At 39.4% G+C, this 17,185-nt stretch overlaps 3 protein-coding genes across 5 annotated transcripts; all 3 read left to right on the plus strand.

Moving 5' to 3' along the window:
- The first annotated feature begins 1,827 nt into the window (after window positions 1–1,827).
- Window positions 1,828–3,984, plus strand: cnfn (cornifelin). Its single transcript, XM_069142375.1, has 4 exons — window positions 1,828–1,960; window positions 2,273–2,398; window positions 2,492–2,628; window positions 3,289–3,984. Exons 2-4 carry the CDS (start codon window positions 2,275–2,277, stop codon window positions 3,376–3,378), a joined length of 351 nt encoding a protein of 116 aa, XP_068998476.1. The 5' UTR covers window positions 1,828–1,960; window positions 2,273–2,274; the 3' UTR covers window positions 3,379–3,984.
- A 162-nt stretch (window positions 3,985–4,146) lies between these two features.
- tlr21 (toll-like receptor 21) lies at window positions 4,147–8,617 on the plus strand. Its single transcript, XM_069142373.1, has 3 exons — window positions 4,147–4,202; window positions 4,649–4,730; window positions 5,122–8,617. Exon 3 carries the CDS (start codon window positions 5,266–5,268, stop codon window positions 8,206–8,208), a length of 2,943 nt encoding a protein of 980 aa, XP_068998474.1. The 5' UTR covers window positions 4,147–4,202; window positions 4,649–4,730; window positions 5,122–5,265; the 3' UTR covers window positions 8,209–8,617.
- A 4,685-nt stretch (window positions 8,618–13,302) lies between these two features.
- Window positions 13,303–16,594, plus strand: pafah1b3 (platelet-activating factor acetylhydrolase, isoform Ib, gamma subunit). Of its 3 annotated transcripts, XM_069142376.1 has the most exons (6): window positions 13,303–13,388; window positions 13,710–13,803; window positions 14,171–14,260; window positions 14,386–14,502; window positions 14,669–14,791; window positions 15,097–16,594. In XM_069142376.1, exons 2-6 carry the CDS (start codon window positions 13,723–13,725, stop codon window positions 15,355–15,357), a joined length of 672 nt encoding a protein of 223 aa, XP_068998477.1. In that variant the 5' UTR covers window positions 13,303–13,388; window positions 13,710–13,722; the 3' UTR covers window positions 15,358–16,594. The 3 variants fall into 3 exon arrangements, with proteins under 3 accessions (XP_068998477.1, XP_068998478.1, XP_068998479.1); XM_069142377.1 differs by lacking the exon at window positions 13,303–13,388 and having other exon boundaries at window positions 13,424–13,803; XM_069142378.1 differs by lacking the exons at window positions 13,303–13,388; window positions 13,710–13,803 and adding an exon at window positions 13,837–13,948.
- Window positions 16,595–17,185: the final 591 nt, after the last annotated feature.

Here is a 17,185-nt window from a genome sequence, read left to right on the forward strand (position 1 = left end):
TCAGAGAGAGAGAGACAATGGACAGAAGAAGCCAAATCCCCTTTCAGTATTAGTAGACTTCTTTTCAAAAACAACTGATGCATTGAATTTGTCAGGAAGTGAAAATTCTTGCGGTCACGACTGTCTCATCCAGGGGTCTTCTGGTAAATTATGTTGTTGTGTAACATTAATTTGGTTTTGCTTTTTTCTGGCAGGGTTGTTTAAAAGAGACCTGTGCAACACAAATTATATTTCTAAATTCTGTCTGTACACCGATCTGCCACTTATTGCCACTGACAAGTGAAGTTAATAACACTTATAATCTCCAAAAAGGCCGGTCTTGTGAGGTGTTTACGGTATGCAATGGTTGGTTCCTACTCAAAGTGGTCCAAAGAATGACAACCGTCACCAGTGACAGGGTCATGGGCACCCAAGACTCATTGGTGGGTGTATGGTCAGAACCAACAGAGTAGATGCTGTTGTACAAATTGCTACAGTGTCTACAATGGGTGTGCACTGTACAAAAGAACCCATGCAAATCGTGGTTCAATATTGCTAATATGGTTTATGTTTCGCTCACACTATCTAAACTTCCTCATTGATTTTGAGTGAGACACTGCTGTGTAAACACAATAAAATAATTTATAACAATAAACTTTCTGTTGTTCTTCACACGTTATTCCAACCAACATGGAGAAAAATACTGAAGTAGCGACCATTCCTTTGTTTACAAACTAGGTTTGCAAATTAAAAAGGGACAAAATACAGAAATGTGAATAACACATTTTATTACACCAAATAAGGAAATAGTTTAATGTCCATATGCTTATGTTTAGTGTTTTATATAGACTATACATTAACAAATATTATACATTATCTCATATACACCCTTAACAGAAGTACTTCTAAAAGATGTAATCAGTTAAAAATTACATTCATGAAAAATTTGTTAAGTTAGGAACATTTTGGTTAATTATTAAGTATCAGGAGCAAGTCTATACTGTAATGTTTAAAGGACCAGGTACCAGAATATTTACAGGTGTTTGAGTGTATTCGTGAGTTGCATATGCATAATAAGAGACATAGTTTTAAGGGTATCATTGGGAAAACAGTGATACATTGATACTGCGGTCTAAGTCGAGGCAGGATCACTATGGAAATATAATATGTTAACATTTAATGTCAGTTTTTGTAATGTAAGTCCGTTTATTTACTTTGTATTATGTACATGCTATATTTCTGATATTGGTATTAATTGTGTTGTATAACTGTAAAACTCACCCTAATGTTATATTGAGTTAAATTACATTTTCACAGCTCTTTAATATTAGTGGTTTTGTCTTTATGTGTTATATATAAACACCATGAAGACTTTTGCTGGTTTCACTGATAACGTGGAGATATTCATGTAATAGACAGGCATATTGTGTTTCTTACATTATATAACTCTAGCATGCACGTGTTTTGCTTGTAATTTCAAGACCTGCGTGTGCAGACATAAGTACCAAACCTTTTCCAAGTCAGCGCGGGTCTTTGCTTAAGCGTCACAGCTCAAGCCAAGATATTTTGTGATGCATAGAGCAGGTGTGGTGTGTACACACTGAGGGCACAGCTCTCAGTGTGTACACACACACCCCACCTGCTCTAAAGGTAAAATGTGGTTGATTAGTGGCTGAAATACAAATATGCACTACATGCTCAGTTTATTTTTCAACAACTCTGTGCTGATAAATTGTTAGGTGCACCCTTTTAAAAGGAGAGATACGCCCCAAAACTAAACATTTGACTTTTGTCCTTTACAAGATGTCTGCACCTGCCCAAATGGTCATTGTCATGTCAGCATAGAAACCAGGTTTCAGCCTACGATTGTTGTCGCACTCGATATAATAGCTGTGGTCATGCCCTTGCTCTCCTGCATGTGGATTAAAACCGTCTTCAACGTCAGACCGTAGTTTCAGGAGCCACAGACTAACCCAAGAAGGTAAAATATGAAGGAATGTTGTCCAAGGTTATCCAGCACTTTGGGAGTATTTCAGTTTTCTATCCAAATAATTACTCGTTGCACTATTTAAATGCCTCTCTATTTGGTTTGTGGTACGCTGGTAGTTGGATAAGATTAACTTGTTCTGTGTTGGAATGGAGACCTGAAGAAGCTTTGAAGACACAGGATTGGAAGAGGAGGAGGATATTTGTTGGAAGAACAAGAACAAATTTGTTGCAAATCGTACATATTTACTAATACTGTAACTTTTTTTTCTTAATATTGCGACTCTTCCTTTCCTTTTACTTGTAGCCATGGCGTTCCAGTCAAATGTGATCAACTCGCAGCCTCCGATCTCTGTCTCACATTACACTGTGTCCTCTGGATTATCAGATTGGAATTCAAACGTGTGTGCCTGCTGTGACGACTTCAGCATCTGTACGTGTCTACCCGGGTTTGTGGAAGAAAGCTGAAGTTTTGCTGAACAGCGTGAAATGAATTCCAACATGACATTTGGTCTCTCACCTCCAGGTCTTTGTGCAACATTTGTTCCCTGTATCCTGGGGTGTAAGGTGGCTCAGGACAACGGGGACAGCTGCTGCCTTCCCTTCCTTCCTGGAGCCATGATTGCTTTAAGGACAAGCATGCGCAGCAGATACCACATTGAAGTAAGTGTGCTAAAGTTGTCTAAACACTTATTAGTTAAGAAGGCCGGCTCCATCATCGGCTACAAACTGGACAGCCTGGAAAAGGTGGTGGAGAGGAGGACGCTGAACAAACTATTATCCATATTGGATAATCCTGACCACCCTCTCCACCACCTGCTGCAGGGACAGCGGAGCACTTTCTCCAAAAGATTCCTCCAGCTCCGCTGTCACAAGGACAGATACAGGAGATCATTCCTGCCGACCGCAGTAAGACTGTACAATAACTCACCTCTGGCAAAATCCATCACATAACAATAACACTGTTGTCTGTGTTTCTTGGTTGTTTGTATATAATATATATAGATATATACTGTACTGTATATACTGTGCATTTTATATTTTATATTTAATATTTTTTACTGCTATTGTACTGCTATTTTATTGCTTTTCTATTATTCTATTATTATCTTATTGCTTCTGTAGCGAAAAAAATTTCCCCTCGGGGATTAATAAAGTAACTACCTAACCTAACCTAACCTAGACCACAAAACCAATAAGACGGCTGATTTTGCACTGAAAATCGGGTGCAATTTTGTAGCTATTTTCAGAGACATATCTTTTTTGTGTGAGTAAAATGCTGATGTCTGTCACCAGTTTACTGTGATTTTGCTTCTTCCCCAGGGCTCGGTGTGTGATGACTGGGTCGTCATGGCCTGCCTGCCCCTGTGTGGACTGTGTCAGATGGCAAGGGAGCAGAAGATGAGAGGATAAGAAGAAGGGACGTTAAATAATTTTCAAATTACAAAGCAAGATGATGTGAGAAAATTTGCTTGTTGTAGTCTTTAAACTACTACTGTAGTTACATTTTTAAATTCATCAGCAATGGCCACAAATAGATATGTTTTTGCTAAACAATGAATAAAAGTCTGATAATCACAGTAAACTGTCATTTTTTTCTGTATTATTCTATACTATCATTGTATATTACCTACTATATATATATATTATACGGTATGTATTATTAAATATCTGCAATGTGAGCGATTCAGAGACCTGTAGCCAGGCTAAATAATTGAGGTCTTTAATCATAAGTAAAACAGCGACTCACTGTGCTGAAATTGCCTTGATGCAACAAACCAGTAAAGAATGAAGAAGGAAATGCTGAGATTTACAGCAACAATGACCTTTTATTTAGTGGTGAATTCATACGTTATTTATTTTGCAATGTAAGAATCTCTTAACACAGCCTTTTTTTTTTTTAACACAATATACTGTTATTCAATAATATATTTCATGTATGCATCTAATATCCAATAAAAATAAAAAATAATAAATATCAATAAAGTATCTTAAATATGTGTAATCGCCTAATGTATATTAAACAATAGTATTTCAATAAAACCACTTCGAATTGTCATGTTTTTAGGTTAACTTTTTCTTTCTTCTAAAAAGTCACTAGCTTCACCAGAATCTGAAAGGAGAACAATGGGTAGCCTATCTTCCTCTTTCTGATTTATACAACGTATTTACAGTGTCGCAGTATCGTGAAGCTGTCTAAAGACGCAACGTGAGGTGCCCGACGTTCATTTCAAAAGGTAAGAACATTATGGCTAAATAATGTCATTAAAGTTCACTTTAAATATGGCTTACATATTTTGTGATCAAATGAGTGTGAGGGAAATTGTGTGAATTGTTGTGTGAAAAATATTACAGCTATTTACAAGTGTCATGGACAAGATCCAACTTTCCTTAAAGAGGTTGAAACTTAAATGGAGTACAAAAAAATGAAGCAGAATACGTACAAGGATTATTTCAGAATACACCTTGTATACATACAGGATGACTTCTGAAATGTTGTCTGTAATTAATACAGGGACAACTGTTCAAAATGTTGCCCAACACGATACCAGTAAACTCCAGATTATTTGCTATTAAGCCAACAACATCAACCCTGGTATGGAATGAAGAGATGAAAAGGGATATGAAATTATTACTAAAGAGGAACCAAGTTATGTGTTACAATAGATTCTAATTTTCTCAGAAACACAACACCCCCTCAGGATCAGAGGACGCTTTCACCTGACACGTTCACCGAAAACTGGTGAAACTGCAGTTTTCTTCAGGTAAGACGCACTTAACTGTTTGAGCAAGTCATAAAAAATGTCATCCCAAAAATAGGGCTATTGTTATTTGGGGCTCTGTCAGTTTTATCTTAAAGTATATCAGACTTACTCTGAAAACATATTTCTGTCAAATGGTGCTTATTAAAAATGAATCAGATCTGAAATGTTATTTTAGCCTGTTGTTTTTACTGTGTTTTATAAGGTACATTTCAGCCTTAAAGTTAAAGGATAACTCAAATGATTTTTTTTTTCTAAATTTTCAATTACTTGTACAGTACAATTGGTAATATATACACCTAACGATTGTGTTAGGATTGCTTAGAGAGTAGGAGTTTGCATTTAAGGTAGGAATTTGCTTTCAGCCTGATTTGGAAATGCTCTCTGTCCTCAGATTACTGCATCACATTCAACTGATGAACAACCCAGAGGCCTGAATAACAGAACATTTCGACATAACATTTTAACAAATCAAACCAACAAAGAAACTGATGAAAGACGTTTAAAGGACTGTTTCTTTGGACGACAACAAGACAAAATGGCGACTCATCAGCTTTTGACAGTTACGATTGTTCTTGGTGCTGTTCAACTCATCTGCAGCTACAGCTTTCTAAACTGCATTGAGGATGCATACTCAAAAGGAAAGTGTTTCAACTGCATCAATCGAAGGACAGAGGACATGTCTGATATTATAGATGACCTGCCGATATCTGTCGTCAATCTCACCATCTGCCATAATCCTCTGTGGCACATTCCCAACAACAGCTTTGCTCATCTACCAAACATCCAGTACCTCAGGTTAGATAGTAATGCCTTAACAACCTTCAATCAACAAGCTTTTCAAAAGTTGAATCAACTGAAGTCTCTAAATTTGTCCTTCAACAACATATCTGAACTCAACCCTTCTCTGTTCAGAGACCTGCACAACCTCACCTTCCTCTCACTGGCAAACAATAAATTTAAGCAGCTACCTGAGCGCATTTTCTCAAATGTTTTGAATCTCAACATTTTAATCATGAAGCAAAACTCACTGAACAATTTCTCAGGGGTTGCTAAATCTGTGTCACATCTAATACATCTGATGAAACTAGACTTGTGCGGTAACAATTTGACATCACTCAGTCACTCTAATGTGTCGCTGCCCAAATCCCTCGCTGTATTGTCCATATGTGGAAATAATCTGCATACATTAGGTTGTAAAAATTCATTTCTCAGCTATGTCAAGAAGCTAGATTTGTCAAACAATTCTAGGCTCCCTACGATGGCATTTCAAGGAATTGATTTGAGACGTATAAACAGTTTGCAATTGCGGTCGACTGGAGTCAAGGTAGTGGAGTTTTTGAACATCAGCAACATCAATGCAAGTCATGTTGATTTCTCAGGCACAGCTCTACATAATGACAGTCTGCTCATGGAACTGTGCAGAGTGTTGAGGAGAAGGCTGAATGGGATTCAACATTTTACACTTGGTAGCAACGGGATTAAGAATCTAACAGACAACACACTCTCCGACTGTCCTAAAATCACAGGGACTTTGGATCTATCCTTCAACCAACTGAAGACCATCAGCTGCCTTAACTTTCTCAAAAATCAGACTTATGTAAAACAGTTCAATGCTGAGCATAACCATCTCACCTCCCTCCCATCCTGTGAAAAAAAAAGCAAAGTTTATTTAAAAAACCTGGAAGAGCTAAGCTACCGTTACAATCGCATCCTCTCAGTCGGCTCTTATGCTTTCAATCACACACCAGCTATCAAGACGTTAAAACTTAACATAAACACAATTGCTTATCTCGATCGTGAAGCTCTCAAGGGGCTTAAACATCTTGAGACGCTACATTTGGACAATAACCTGCTAACTGATTTGTTTAATGTTACATTTGAAGATCTTTTGAACCTGAAAGTCCTTAATCTACGCAACAATCGTATTTCGGTCATTTTCAAAAGGACCTTCTTCAGTCTCACAAATTTGACAACATTGGACCTCGGAGGTAATACAATCACTCATATAAAGCCATACGGTCTTGATGGGCTAAAAAGTCTCTCCAACCTCTATCTAGATGGAAACAAGATCAAATACATTGACGCTTCCCTCTATCGCACATTCCAAGCAACACTCAAAGTGCTGGATTTACAAGGTAATCAGATTCGCTTGTTCAACAACATAATCAGTTCACCATTTATGAATCTCAGCAAACTCAGCGATCTGAAATTGGATGGGCAGCGGCCTCATGGCCTCACCGTATTACCCCGCTTTTTTTTCCGTGGCCTTCACTCACTGAAATCTTTGTATCTCACCAACAATAACATTTATCGTCTTCCTCCTGACATCTTTGATGATCTGACAAGCTTACGTTTCCTCACATTGGATAACTGCTGTGTTGGCGTGGCACAACTACAACCGGGGGTATTTAAAAATCTAAGAAATTTGACCAGGTTAATCATAGAAAATATGGGCATTCAAAACTTCTCAAAGGAGGTTTTTGGAAATCTTACAGCGTTACGCAAACTGCAGCTCAACCGTAATGTGATGCATAGTATTCCCGTGGACGCACTAGAGAGTCTCCCTAAACTCCACTACCTTGACATACGTGATGTTCCTCTAAGCTGCACCTGTGAGAACATCTTCCTGCAAAACTACACACTAAAAGACCAAAATCTTCAGGTGGTCTATCTGTACAATCTGTCTTGCCAAAAATCTCAAACACTCAAATTCTACAACTTTAATAACGAGGTTTGTTTCATAGATCTGGGGGAGTACTTGTTCTTTAGTACAGCGGTTGTGATCTTCCTGTTTACAGTTACTCCTTTGCTTCATGTCAAACTCTACTGGAAAATGAAGTACAGCTACTACGTGTTCCGTTCCTGGTTTAGTGAGCAGTGGAGCAGACTCAGAGAAGAGGACGAAAATTACAAATATGATGCATTCATTTCCTATAATTCTTCTGATGAACAATGGGTCATAGACCAGCTGCTGCCCAACCTGGAGGGGAATGGATCATCTTTTAAACTTTGTCTACACCACAGGGACTTTGAGTTGGGTCGCGATATTGTGGACAACATCGTCACTGCTGTATATAGCAGCCGTAAAACTATTTGCGTGGTAAGCAGGAATTTTCTACGAAGTGAGTGGTGTTCTCTGGAAATCCAACTCGCCAGTTACCGACTCTTTGATGAGCACCGCGATGTTCTTCTGCTCGTGTTACTGGAGCCGATCTCTGAGAGGCAGCTGTCGTCTTATCACCGCATGAGGAAAGTCATGTTAAAAAAGACGTATCTGCAGTGGCCTGGCTCAGACTGCACTAACCCGATGCAGGCCCAAGACCTGTTTTGGAATCAGCTATGTAGGGCAATGAGAGCGGGGAATAGACTGCAGACGGAAGGGGATGACAGAAATGAAAGCTGTGTTGCTCCTGACAGAGCAGACACTGAACATTTTGAGAATCACACGTCGGATGAAAACTATTATTTGCTACCTTGAAAAGAGAATGATAATTGTATTTGTGTTTTTAATCACAGTATATCCGTTAATAATTCAGTGTTTGCTCGGCGGAAGAGCCATGAAAATGTGGTGTGAATGTACAGTGCAACGCATTTAGTCTTAACAATGACATCTTTTATACAAGCATGACTCAGCAATTTCACTTATTATCTTGTGATCAGTTTTGTTTTATATTTAACCATGTTTGATACAGAATCTCTGTTATACAATTTTTTACAAATGCACTTTCTTGCATTTAAACATAGCCTGCAAAAAAAAAAAAAAAATGGCTTTCAGAATAGCACTTCTTCAGCTTAAAAAAATTATTGCTCAACAAAGATGCATCATTATAGCCTCTGTGTTAATAATGTACATTTCTGTACAATAAAAAAAAAACGCTCCAAACATGCAAACAATGAATAATTGTGAGTTTCTTCATCCAAGTTTAAATGGGACAAAAGAATAAAGAGATAACTCTTGAGATGACAGCTATTGCTATGACATTTAATACTGTGTTTTCAATCTTTAAAAATATGGGAACACACATGTTTTTGCTGACTGGACACAGTCTTTGTGGTATGAATGGAGACAGAGAATAGTTCTTCAGTTGTTCTTTTAGCTGAAATGTTCACAGGCATGTCTCCATGCAGAGCTTCCCCACACGTCAGTACAGTCGCATAGGAGGGAAGGACCAGTGCTCAGGGCTCGGAAAATAAGCAAGGGGAGGTGCTGGGCCATTTTCAAGCATGTGAGATGGAGGGTAATGCATCATGTCCGTGTGGTGGGACCTAAGGGGAGGGTACGTTGAAGGGCGACCGACTTGGCTGAAAGGCTGGAAGTGATTGCTCTGTGGAGGAGGGAGAATTTGGGCAGGGAAGGTGGGAGCAGAAGAGTATCTGGTAGTTTCAAATGGGTCTTGCTCCTGGGGAAAGTGCATTCGCTCTGCTGAGTATCTATCAGGCAGCTGTGCTTGGTAAGGAGAATAGGGCTGGAAGTTGATGTCGTGATGTGGCTGCTCACAGTTCCTCTCTCTAATTGCTCTGGTGTGGCTCATGAAGCTGTTGTCAAAGATATCAAACATAACTGACTCTTTCCTGTCTGACCTGTTGAAACGGTCTTCCCAGTGCTCGGACACTGAGGCTCGTTCTGCCCGGAATAAAGTGGGAGAGGGGGAAAACAAATGACTTGCTGAAACTCCAGATGGCTCAAAGTCCATACAGAACTGAGAAGAGGAACTAGGTCTGACGATATCATGCAAAACACCGACAGACGTATCCACAGGGCTCGCCAACCACTCAGCAGTCTTCACATGAAACACCAAAAAGCATTATTTATTAAAAGAGTAAGGGTGACAGTTGAAATATTTTACTCTAAATAAGTGAGTGGCAGTGTAAACGTAGGGTCTCACCTGTTCCCGGCTCGGAAGTGGCTGCAAGCTCGACGTCCAGTTAAAGTACCTGCTTCCTGTCATTTTGACAGCTGTATCTAAAAAGATGGAAACACAACTGAAAAACTGCCAATAAACTAAGCAGTGCTTACTACTGCCTTTGTAAAATAAGATATTGACTGCACAGATTGATGAGAATCCATGCTGTTCTGTTGTATTCATTCAAGTCCTGAACCCATTTTTGTTCCTACCATGTACTGCAAGAGCACACAAAGTCATGTGCTTAATTCCTGCTATTTTGAGCAATAGTAGACACAAATATTAAACAAATGTGTGAAATAAAATATTTTAAGAATTGGCCTTGCATATGTTTTATGAGGAAAGAAATACTTTTAACGCATTTTCTCAGGCCCCCATGAAACACTCAATGTGCTTTAGTAAGTAAGACTGAATGTAGAAACACACTAAAAGTCCACAGGAAAACTTAACAAAATGGGCAATTATTACCATATAATTTCCATATTATCAATACTCAGATGCCATCTATGTGAATATTATAGAATTCCAATTTTGGTCAAATGTAACTTATTAGTCATACTCAACGATAAAAACTGCATCCCACAAAATCTTTCAACATAAGAATGATAGATATAAAGCATAACATTAAGTTATCACTTGAAAAACAATAATAATCTAAAACAAATCACTGCTATTCTCGCTCTGTGACAAACTGTTTCTATACCCGAGAATCCTAGTTTTGTATTTGTATGCCTACCTGCAGGAAGGTGCTCATCTTCACCCATCATTGTTGGCTCCTGATCCTGGACGGCCTTTGTGGCATCCAAACCAAAGCTGAGGCATCGCTGCACCTTAAGGAGGTTCTCTTGAAGCCAGGGTCCATGCCTCTCCTGCAGAGATTTCAACAGCACCTCCCTGCTCTCTGACACCAGGTTTCTCCCTCTCAGACGTGGGAACTGCAGGTAGTCACACAAACGTGCTGCCACTGTACTGACAGACCTGGATACATATTCAGGATCTAGTCTTCTCTGCTGTATGTCAAAGCTGTCAGCAGTTGGTGGGCTGGAAAGCTGAAGTGGGCTTGGGCTGAGACCATCGGTTTTCCTCTGGTGGACATGAGGCTGCCGGTTCTTTAAAGTTTGCTCAGGAGTAGAAATCAGGGGTCTCTTTATCTTCTTCTTGAATGTCTTCACATGGTCTCTTTCAACAGTGGGAGTCAGTTGTGACTCTTGGCCCTTTTCAGAAGGGACGTAGTTGACCTCCTTGGTCTTGGTTGTTACTTCACAGAGGTAGTTGTTTTTAGAGGAGATGCTTTTCAAACTTCCAGATGAAAGCTGTTGCTGAGGTCGCCGCCTAGGGGTAGCATCTGATCCCTGACTATTCAACTCAGGGTTTTTCTTTTCCTTCTGCTGGCAGTCATCGTCGGACTTTGTAGCAAGCTCCTTTTCATTTGGCACAACAAAACCAGTATCAGCCTCCAATAAACTGGAAAATGAAGCAGGAATGTGGGATGTTGCAGACAGATGTGAAGCAACATTGTTCTTTTCTATTACTCGCTTTCCACTTTGTTCCAGTTTCCTCTGCGTGCTTAGGAAGCGTTCAATATCTATAGACTTCACCTCATGGTTGAAGAGGCCATGGTGTCCTATCAGGCGGCTGTCTGTGATGATACTGGGCTCCTGTGTGACAGGAACAACGCGTGGAAACGGTGCATCTATCCTTGAAGGACAAAGACAGCTACCATGACAGCAGTTATGGAAATGTGCCATTTCATTATTGCTTTGGCGACGACAGTGTTGGTGATGTGATTTGGTCTTTGAGGTCTCTTTCCAACCATTTCTCATCTGACTCCTCTTCTTGCGGGTCTGCAGGCGTTTCATTTTGTGCTGTCCATCTGTCTTACTCTTACAGTTTAAAGACTTGGAGTCTGCTTTTTCTGATGAACGCCTGCCACACATGTGGCTCATACTGTGGGGGGTTTCTGTAGAAAGATAACCACAGTCGTTATCTGTAAATCGGAAGGAAATAGAAACAGAACTCAGACCGCTAAACCACTGCGGAAGAAAGGTTAACGCGAGAACACTAGAATATCAAACAATTTATTCATGTTGAATAATTTGAATTATTCTTAGAATAATCTAATTTTTAACCATCTGGCCATAAAATGTATTTAGTTCAATGCAATGTCAGGGATTTATGCAAGAGTGCAGAATATGCTGCTTTGGATAGTTTATCAGAGATAGATAATGCTGCAATGTATGGCAAAACGTTCTCTTTACATGAATATTAACAGAGCTCTTAAACTGATGATCAGGTAGAGAGCAAATCATATTACATAGAGTGCAAATTATAATGAAATATTTTGCATGCAAAAATATTATTAAATGAAACGAAACACATAGCAAATTACATAATATGCACATAAGGCAAACTTTTGAAATGCTGCATTCACAGTGTTTGATTTTCTATCACTGGCAAGAAGACAGAATAAGCCAATCCTATCAACCAATGTCACTGATCTCAAGAGCCACATTGCAATGCATTCTGACCACTTTATTTACAATTGACAGCAGCTGATGCATGTCATAAAGCCCCTAAAAACATGATCATTAATTTGGGTAGGCGTTTTGGGTAGACGTGCACAATAAACATTTTGCAGTGACTATTTCTTGATCATTTTTGCATTCTGTATTTGTGCCATGTGCACTAAGCAAAACGACCTGAACTTCAGCAAATTGTAAGAATTAAATGTGGATTTTTTTTTTTTTTTTTTTTTTTTTTTTTAGACCTATGCACCTGAATGGGTGGACTAGCCCTAAATCAATAAACTCACAGTAAGTCATAAAAAAATTAAAATAATAAAAAAAAAACATGTTAAGTAGCACATACTTTAGGACAATAGGTTAACACAATATCTGAATTTTGAATTTCTTTCAACTTTCTACAATTCAGTAATGAACTAAGTCAGTAAATATTTGGTAATTCGTTTCACTCATTCTAACAAGAAAGCTGTTTTCTACTTTGTTTCATCATTTCTGACAGGAGGGACCGGAAAATGTGAGCGCCCTGAACCTGGAAACGGACGAATATACATCCAAACATCTCTCGAAACACTCAATTACATCAGCAACTTCTGGGGGACCGTGACATCCGTGCAACTACGTCCCCTGTGGTTCACGGCACCAGGCATTTTGGATGCTGGGCGATGCTAACGAGTCGGTCGTTAACCACCAGGTGCAATTTATCTTGAGGCGACACGTGTGTGGATTTGCAGGTGAAACTGCTAAGAAACCAAGAAACTTAACCCTACCTTAAAGAACATGTAAAGCGGCGAGATACATTCTTATACACACGAGAAATCATTATAATTGACAAATCACATCTTACCGCAATGAGCAGCCGTTGTGTTTTTTTTTTTTTTTATTGAATATAAATCTATCGTTGCTCGGCAACACGCCGCAGACTTATTTCTTCGCGCAGCAGCAACTCCCGCGAACACCGAGGAGCAGGGCGAGTCCACTTACACAGACGAGGAGGTAACACGGTCTCTGCTTTCCTCTTCTTTTGCATTTTTTTTACGGAGCTTCATTTATCGTTTCTTCTAATATCGTGTTTTAAAATTCCAAATTAAACTCCTAAACGCAAATAAAATGTCGGAAAACTCGAAAATACTCAAAAACATATATATTGCGGCCCACGGAGGACAATGGTACATGCAACCACAGTGAAAATTTACTTCCTGAAACTGAATTGGGAGATATTTTTTGATTTAATGGTAATCTGTATTCACTTATACCTCTTAATGTAAACGTGCTGTACAGCTCGACCTTTTTTTTTTTCTTCCCCCATTTTGTACAATGCTGGCGTATATAATCTAGTTAGTTTGTGTTACGCGTGCCTGACCGTTATCTCTGTTAAAGTGCATCTATGTTGTGTTTCAGCAAGTAGGCTAGCTTCTGTGGCTAATTCTGTCAACCTCCTTTGGATTTTTTTTCTTTTTCTTTCTAGCAATTACAGCGACGTGCTGTTGATTTAATCGGGTTGTTTCCGTTGCTCAAAGTATCACAAACTCAACGTGACTTGCTTTCCAACACAGGTAGAGCCGAGTCATGAGTGCTGAAGACCCAAATCCAGCCGCCACACCCACTGCGTGTGAGGACACCCAGGGAGACGGACGATGGATGTCTCTGGTGTGTGAAATAACCTTACAGCTATGAGTTTTGTATTACTTGCTCCGTGAGTTTTACAAAGCTGCGATATCGGTTTTCCCGTTTCCATTATTTTCGCCAAGTTTAGTGAAGATTATGGGAAGCATCGCAGATGAAAACAGTGCAGGTATTGTAGTACATGTTACTGCTTGAGGCATTTTCATGAATTGTTGAAAGCGGCTTGAGGTTGAAAGAAAACAAATGACTTGTTAGTTGCGATTTTTTTTTTATCTTTGTGTGTGATTTTATAGTTAGAGAGTGTTGTGGATAATTTATCAAAAAAGAAAAACACAATGTATTAATACTGATAGAAAATCAAATCTGCACGTTTTCCTTTTTGTCTTCGTAGCACAACCGCTTTGTGTCTGACAGCAAAGACAAAGAACCTGATGTCCTATTTGTTGGTGACTCTCTTATCCAGCTAATGCACCAGTTTGGGGTAAAACATGTGTCCGTTCTGCTTGATAGACTGTCATGTTCTAGTAACATCTACCAATGCTTTCAAAATTGTGTGAACTGAAGTGTTCGACATGGAGACACTTACTTGTTGTGGTTTGTCTGCAGATATGGCGGCAGTTGTTCTCGCCTCTCCATGCCCTCAATTTTGGGGTGGGTGGTGATGCAACACAACATGTGCTGTGGAGACTGAGCAATGGTGAACTGGATAACATCAGCCCAAAGGTCCGACACACTGCCAAAAATAGAGAACATGATCATGCTTGTTTAATCGCACAAAAGGCTGTTTGTGTCACGTCGTGCTAAAATCCAAATTCCAGGTACATTGACCCCAAAACTATCAATGACATTGTCTCTCCGTCGCACGTTCTTTTCTCTTTTGTTGTTGTAGGTCGTGGTGCTGTGGGTTGGCACGAACAATCATGGTCACACTGCTGAGCAGATCTGTGGGGGCATCCTGGCTATTATCCAAGTCATCAAGAACAAGCTGCCCCACGCTAACACGCTTGTACTTGTAGGTAGTTCTTCTGATGAATCTAATCTACTCACCTTTGTGTTTGTTGAAAATGATAAATGAAGTTCACACAACCATCAAACATCACAGTGATGTCAACCCTTTTAGTTACGTCTTAGCTCTCTGAAATTAGGTAAACAATGGAGTTCTGGACTGCAGTAGTTATATGCGAAAAGTTTTACACACTATATTTAGTCTCCTTTGACATGTCGATAAGTATTGTATGATTGAACCTAATTGTCCTTTTATTGAACATTCTTTTAGATAGTAAACAGTCTCTACATTTTCCAACATCTGTTTCCTAGAGTATACTGCCCAGAGGTAAAATGCCAAATCCTCTGCGGGAGCGAAATGCCATGGTGAACAAGCTAGTCCAGGACGCCTTATCATCTCTTCCCCACGCCTCCTTCTTCAACGTGGACCCTGGCTTTGTCCACTCCAATGGTAGCATCTCCCACCAAGACATGTACGACTACCTTCACCTGACCCCTCAGGGCTACCAGGCCGTGTGCGATCCCCTGCACGCTCATCTCAAGTCCATGCTAGATAAGCCCGCTGAGAACTGAACGACCAGGTTACAAGCTTACACTACTACAGTGGTCCTCGTCCCTGTTTCCAGAGAGCATCGCACTCAGCTTAGTGAGACCTTGAATGGTGGATAGAATCAATTATTAAGGGCTAAGAGCTGGACAAATTATTTGTGGTAGTCCTCTCAATGGCCAGGGTTGGTGACCACTGTTACAGATAATGGGACCATATTTTTTTTTTGTTTTTTTTTTGTGTGTGTTTATGATACACTTACAAACTAAACGTGCTGTGCTTTAGAGAGACTAAGCCCTGCCTGATTTTTCCAGTTAGCGCTTGTTCCGCCAGCTTTTAGTTCTCAAAATGTTTTTCCACTGACGAATTATGTAATTTCAATGCTACAAAAGACGGGAGATAGGGCAATCCAAGGGTGCCGGCACCAGGGACCCAACAGTCAGGAGCTTGAGAACACGCAGCTAGACAAATTAATCCAGATGTTCATTGGCTGTGATCAAAGCTTTAAACTATATGCAGTAGCGTTTTCTTTCTCGTTACGACACTACTCGCTCATCCTGGTTAAAAGCTGTACTCAAAGCCATATGCTGCAGATCTAATCCCTTCAGTTGCAGCTCTCATGAATCTATCAGACTATAAATGACCTTTTGAATATTAACTTAAGTTCCGATAAATGAAACCCACTATGACACAATACTCTGTCTGATTGAGATTGAGGCTGTAGGAACAGGAGCTAATTGGAGAAGGGTTTGGGACTCTTCTCAATTCCACTGAGTTCCACAGGTTACTTTTATTTGGCGATGGCTTTATTGTTTATGTCTAATGTTTCTAATGTTTTTTTTTGTACATTTTAATTTGAATGACCAAAGGTTTGGATTTTGTTTGTCTACATGTGTGGCAAACAAATGACCATTACTGTCTACTTGTTTCTCATCATGTCATGTTATCTCATTATGCCTGTTTATCTTTTTCCTTCACCCATTGTAGCAGCAACAGAGTTTCATGTGCGAGATTGTGTTTTGTTGCAAACATAGATGTGTACGAGTAGGTTGTGAAGTTGTATTGATACATCTAGTTATCTTTGCTTCAAGTTCAATCTTTTCTGCAACATAATGGCTCATTAGACCCTTTTAAAAGGCTTTACTTCACACTAACATGCTTGTGAGACTCTTGGATAAGGATCGTGCTACAGAACTTGAATTGTGGTCCAGGAGGGCTGAATGTGTAAGTGAGGAAATAAATGCATTAAATATCAAAACAAAATGGTTTGATTGTCCCTTGATTGATTGAGGAGATCTGCGCGCTGATACTGGCACTGTCATTGCCACTGATGCAGAACATAATCACTGACTTCTATGTTCATCAAGAGGGCACATACACAGATTATGTCCACAGGAGATAAATTGCTCTTGGTTGAGTGGCTTTGTTCAAGTCTCAGACATGGCTGTGAGCAGAGAGCTACATTTCTAAAACTTGAGAAGATGAACAAGTCTGGCTTTGCCTCGTTGATATCAGTGCGGGACTTTTTCTAATAGTCATCACACACAAAACAATACCCATTTTTCTGGCTGATAATAGCAGGTATGATCTTACATGTGTCAGTGGAGTATTCATTGCAGTGGTGTTGATGGGATTGATAATAAGCACCTATGATTGTGACCAATATTAAGCCAATCAGTGTACAGAAATGCTTTTTCCAAGATGTACACCAAACACAAGCAGTAAGTTAAATAAACACAAAAATCCCTTTGATTTATCTTTTCCAAACATGTTTTTCGAAGAGTGTAACATGCATACTGGAAAGGAAATATAATCCCAACTTTGATCAGTAAAAGAAAGCATAAATATTAAAGA

The sequence above is a fragment of the Embiotoca jacksoni genome, unplaced genomic scaffold (genome assembly GCF_022577435.1).
Source record: "Embiotoca jacksoni isolate LCO1_2020_lvr unplaced genomic scaffold, fEmbJac1.0.p SCAF_11, whole genome shotgun sequence".
NCBI classification, from domain to species: domain Eukaryota; kingdom Metazoa; phylum Chordata; class Actinopteri; family Embiotocidae; genus Embiotoca; species Embiotoca jacksoni.

Coding starts and splice junctions, on each gene's coding strand:
- tlr21 (XM_069142373.1), top strand. CDS start 5,266: ATGGCGACTCATCAGCTTTTGACAGTTACGATTGTTCTTGGTGCTGTT.
- pafah1b3 (XM_069142376.1), top strand. CDS start 13,723: ATGAGTGCTGAAGACCCAAATCCAGCCGCCACACCCACTGCGTGTGAG. Junction 14,503..14,668: donor TGGATAACATCAGCCCAAAG/GTCCGACACACT, acceptor TTGTTGTTGTAG/GTCGTGGTGCTGTGGGTTGG. Junction 14,792..15,096: donor ACGCTAACACGCTTGTACTT/GTAGGTAGTTCT, acceptor TCTGTTTCCTAG/AGTATACTGCCCAGAGGTAA.
- cnfn (XM_069142375.1), top strand. CDS start 2,275: ATGGCGTTCCAGTCAAATGTGATCAACTCGCAGCCTCCGATCTCTGTC. Junction 2,399..2,491: donor CTGTGACGACTTCAGCATCT/GTACGTGTCTAC, acceptor TCTCACCTCCAG/GTCTTTGTGCAACATTTGTT. Junction 2,629..3,288: donor GCAGCAGATACCACATTGAA/GTAAGTGTGCTA, acceptor CTTCTTCCCCAG/GGCTCGGTGTGTGATGACTG.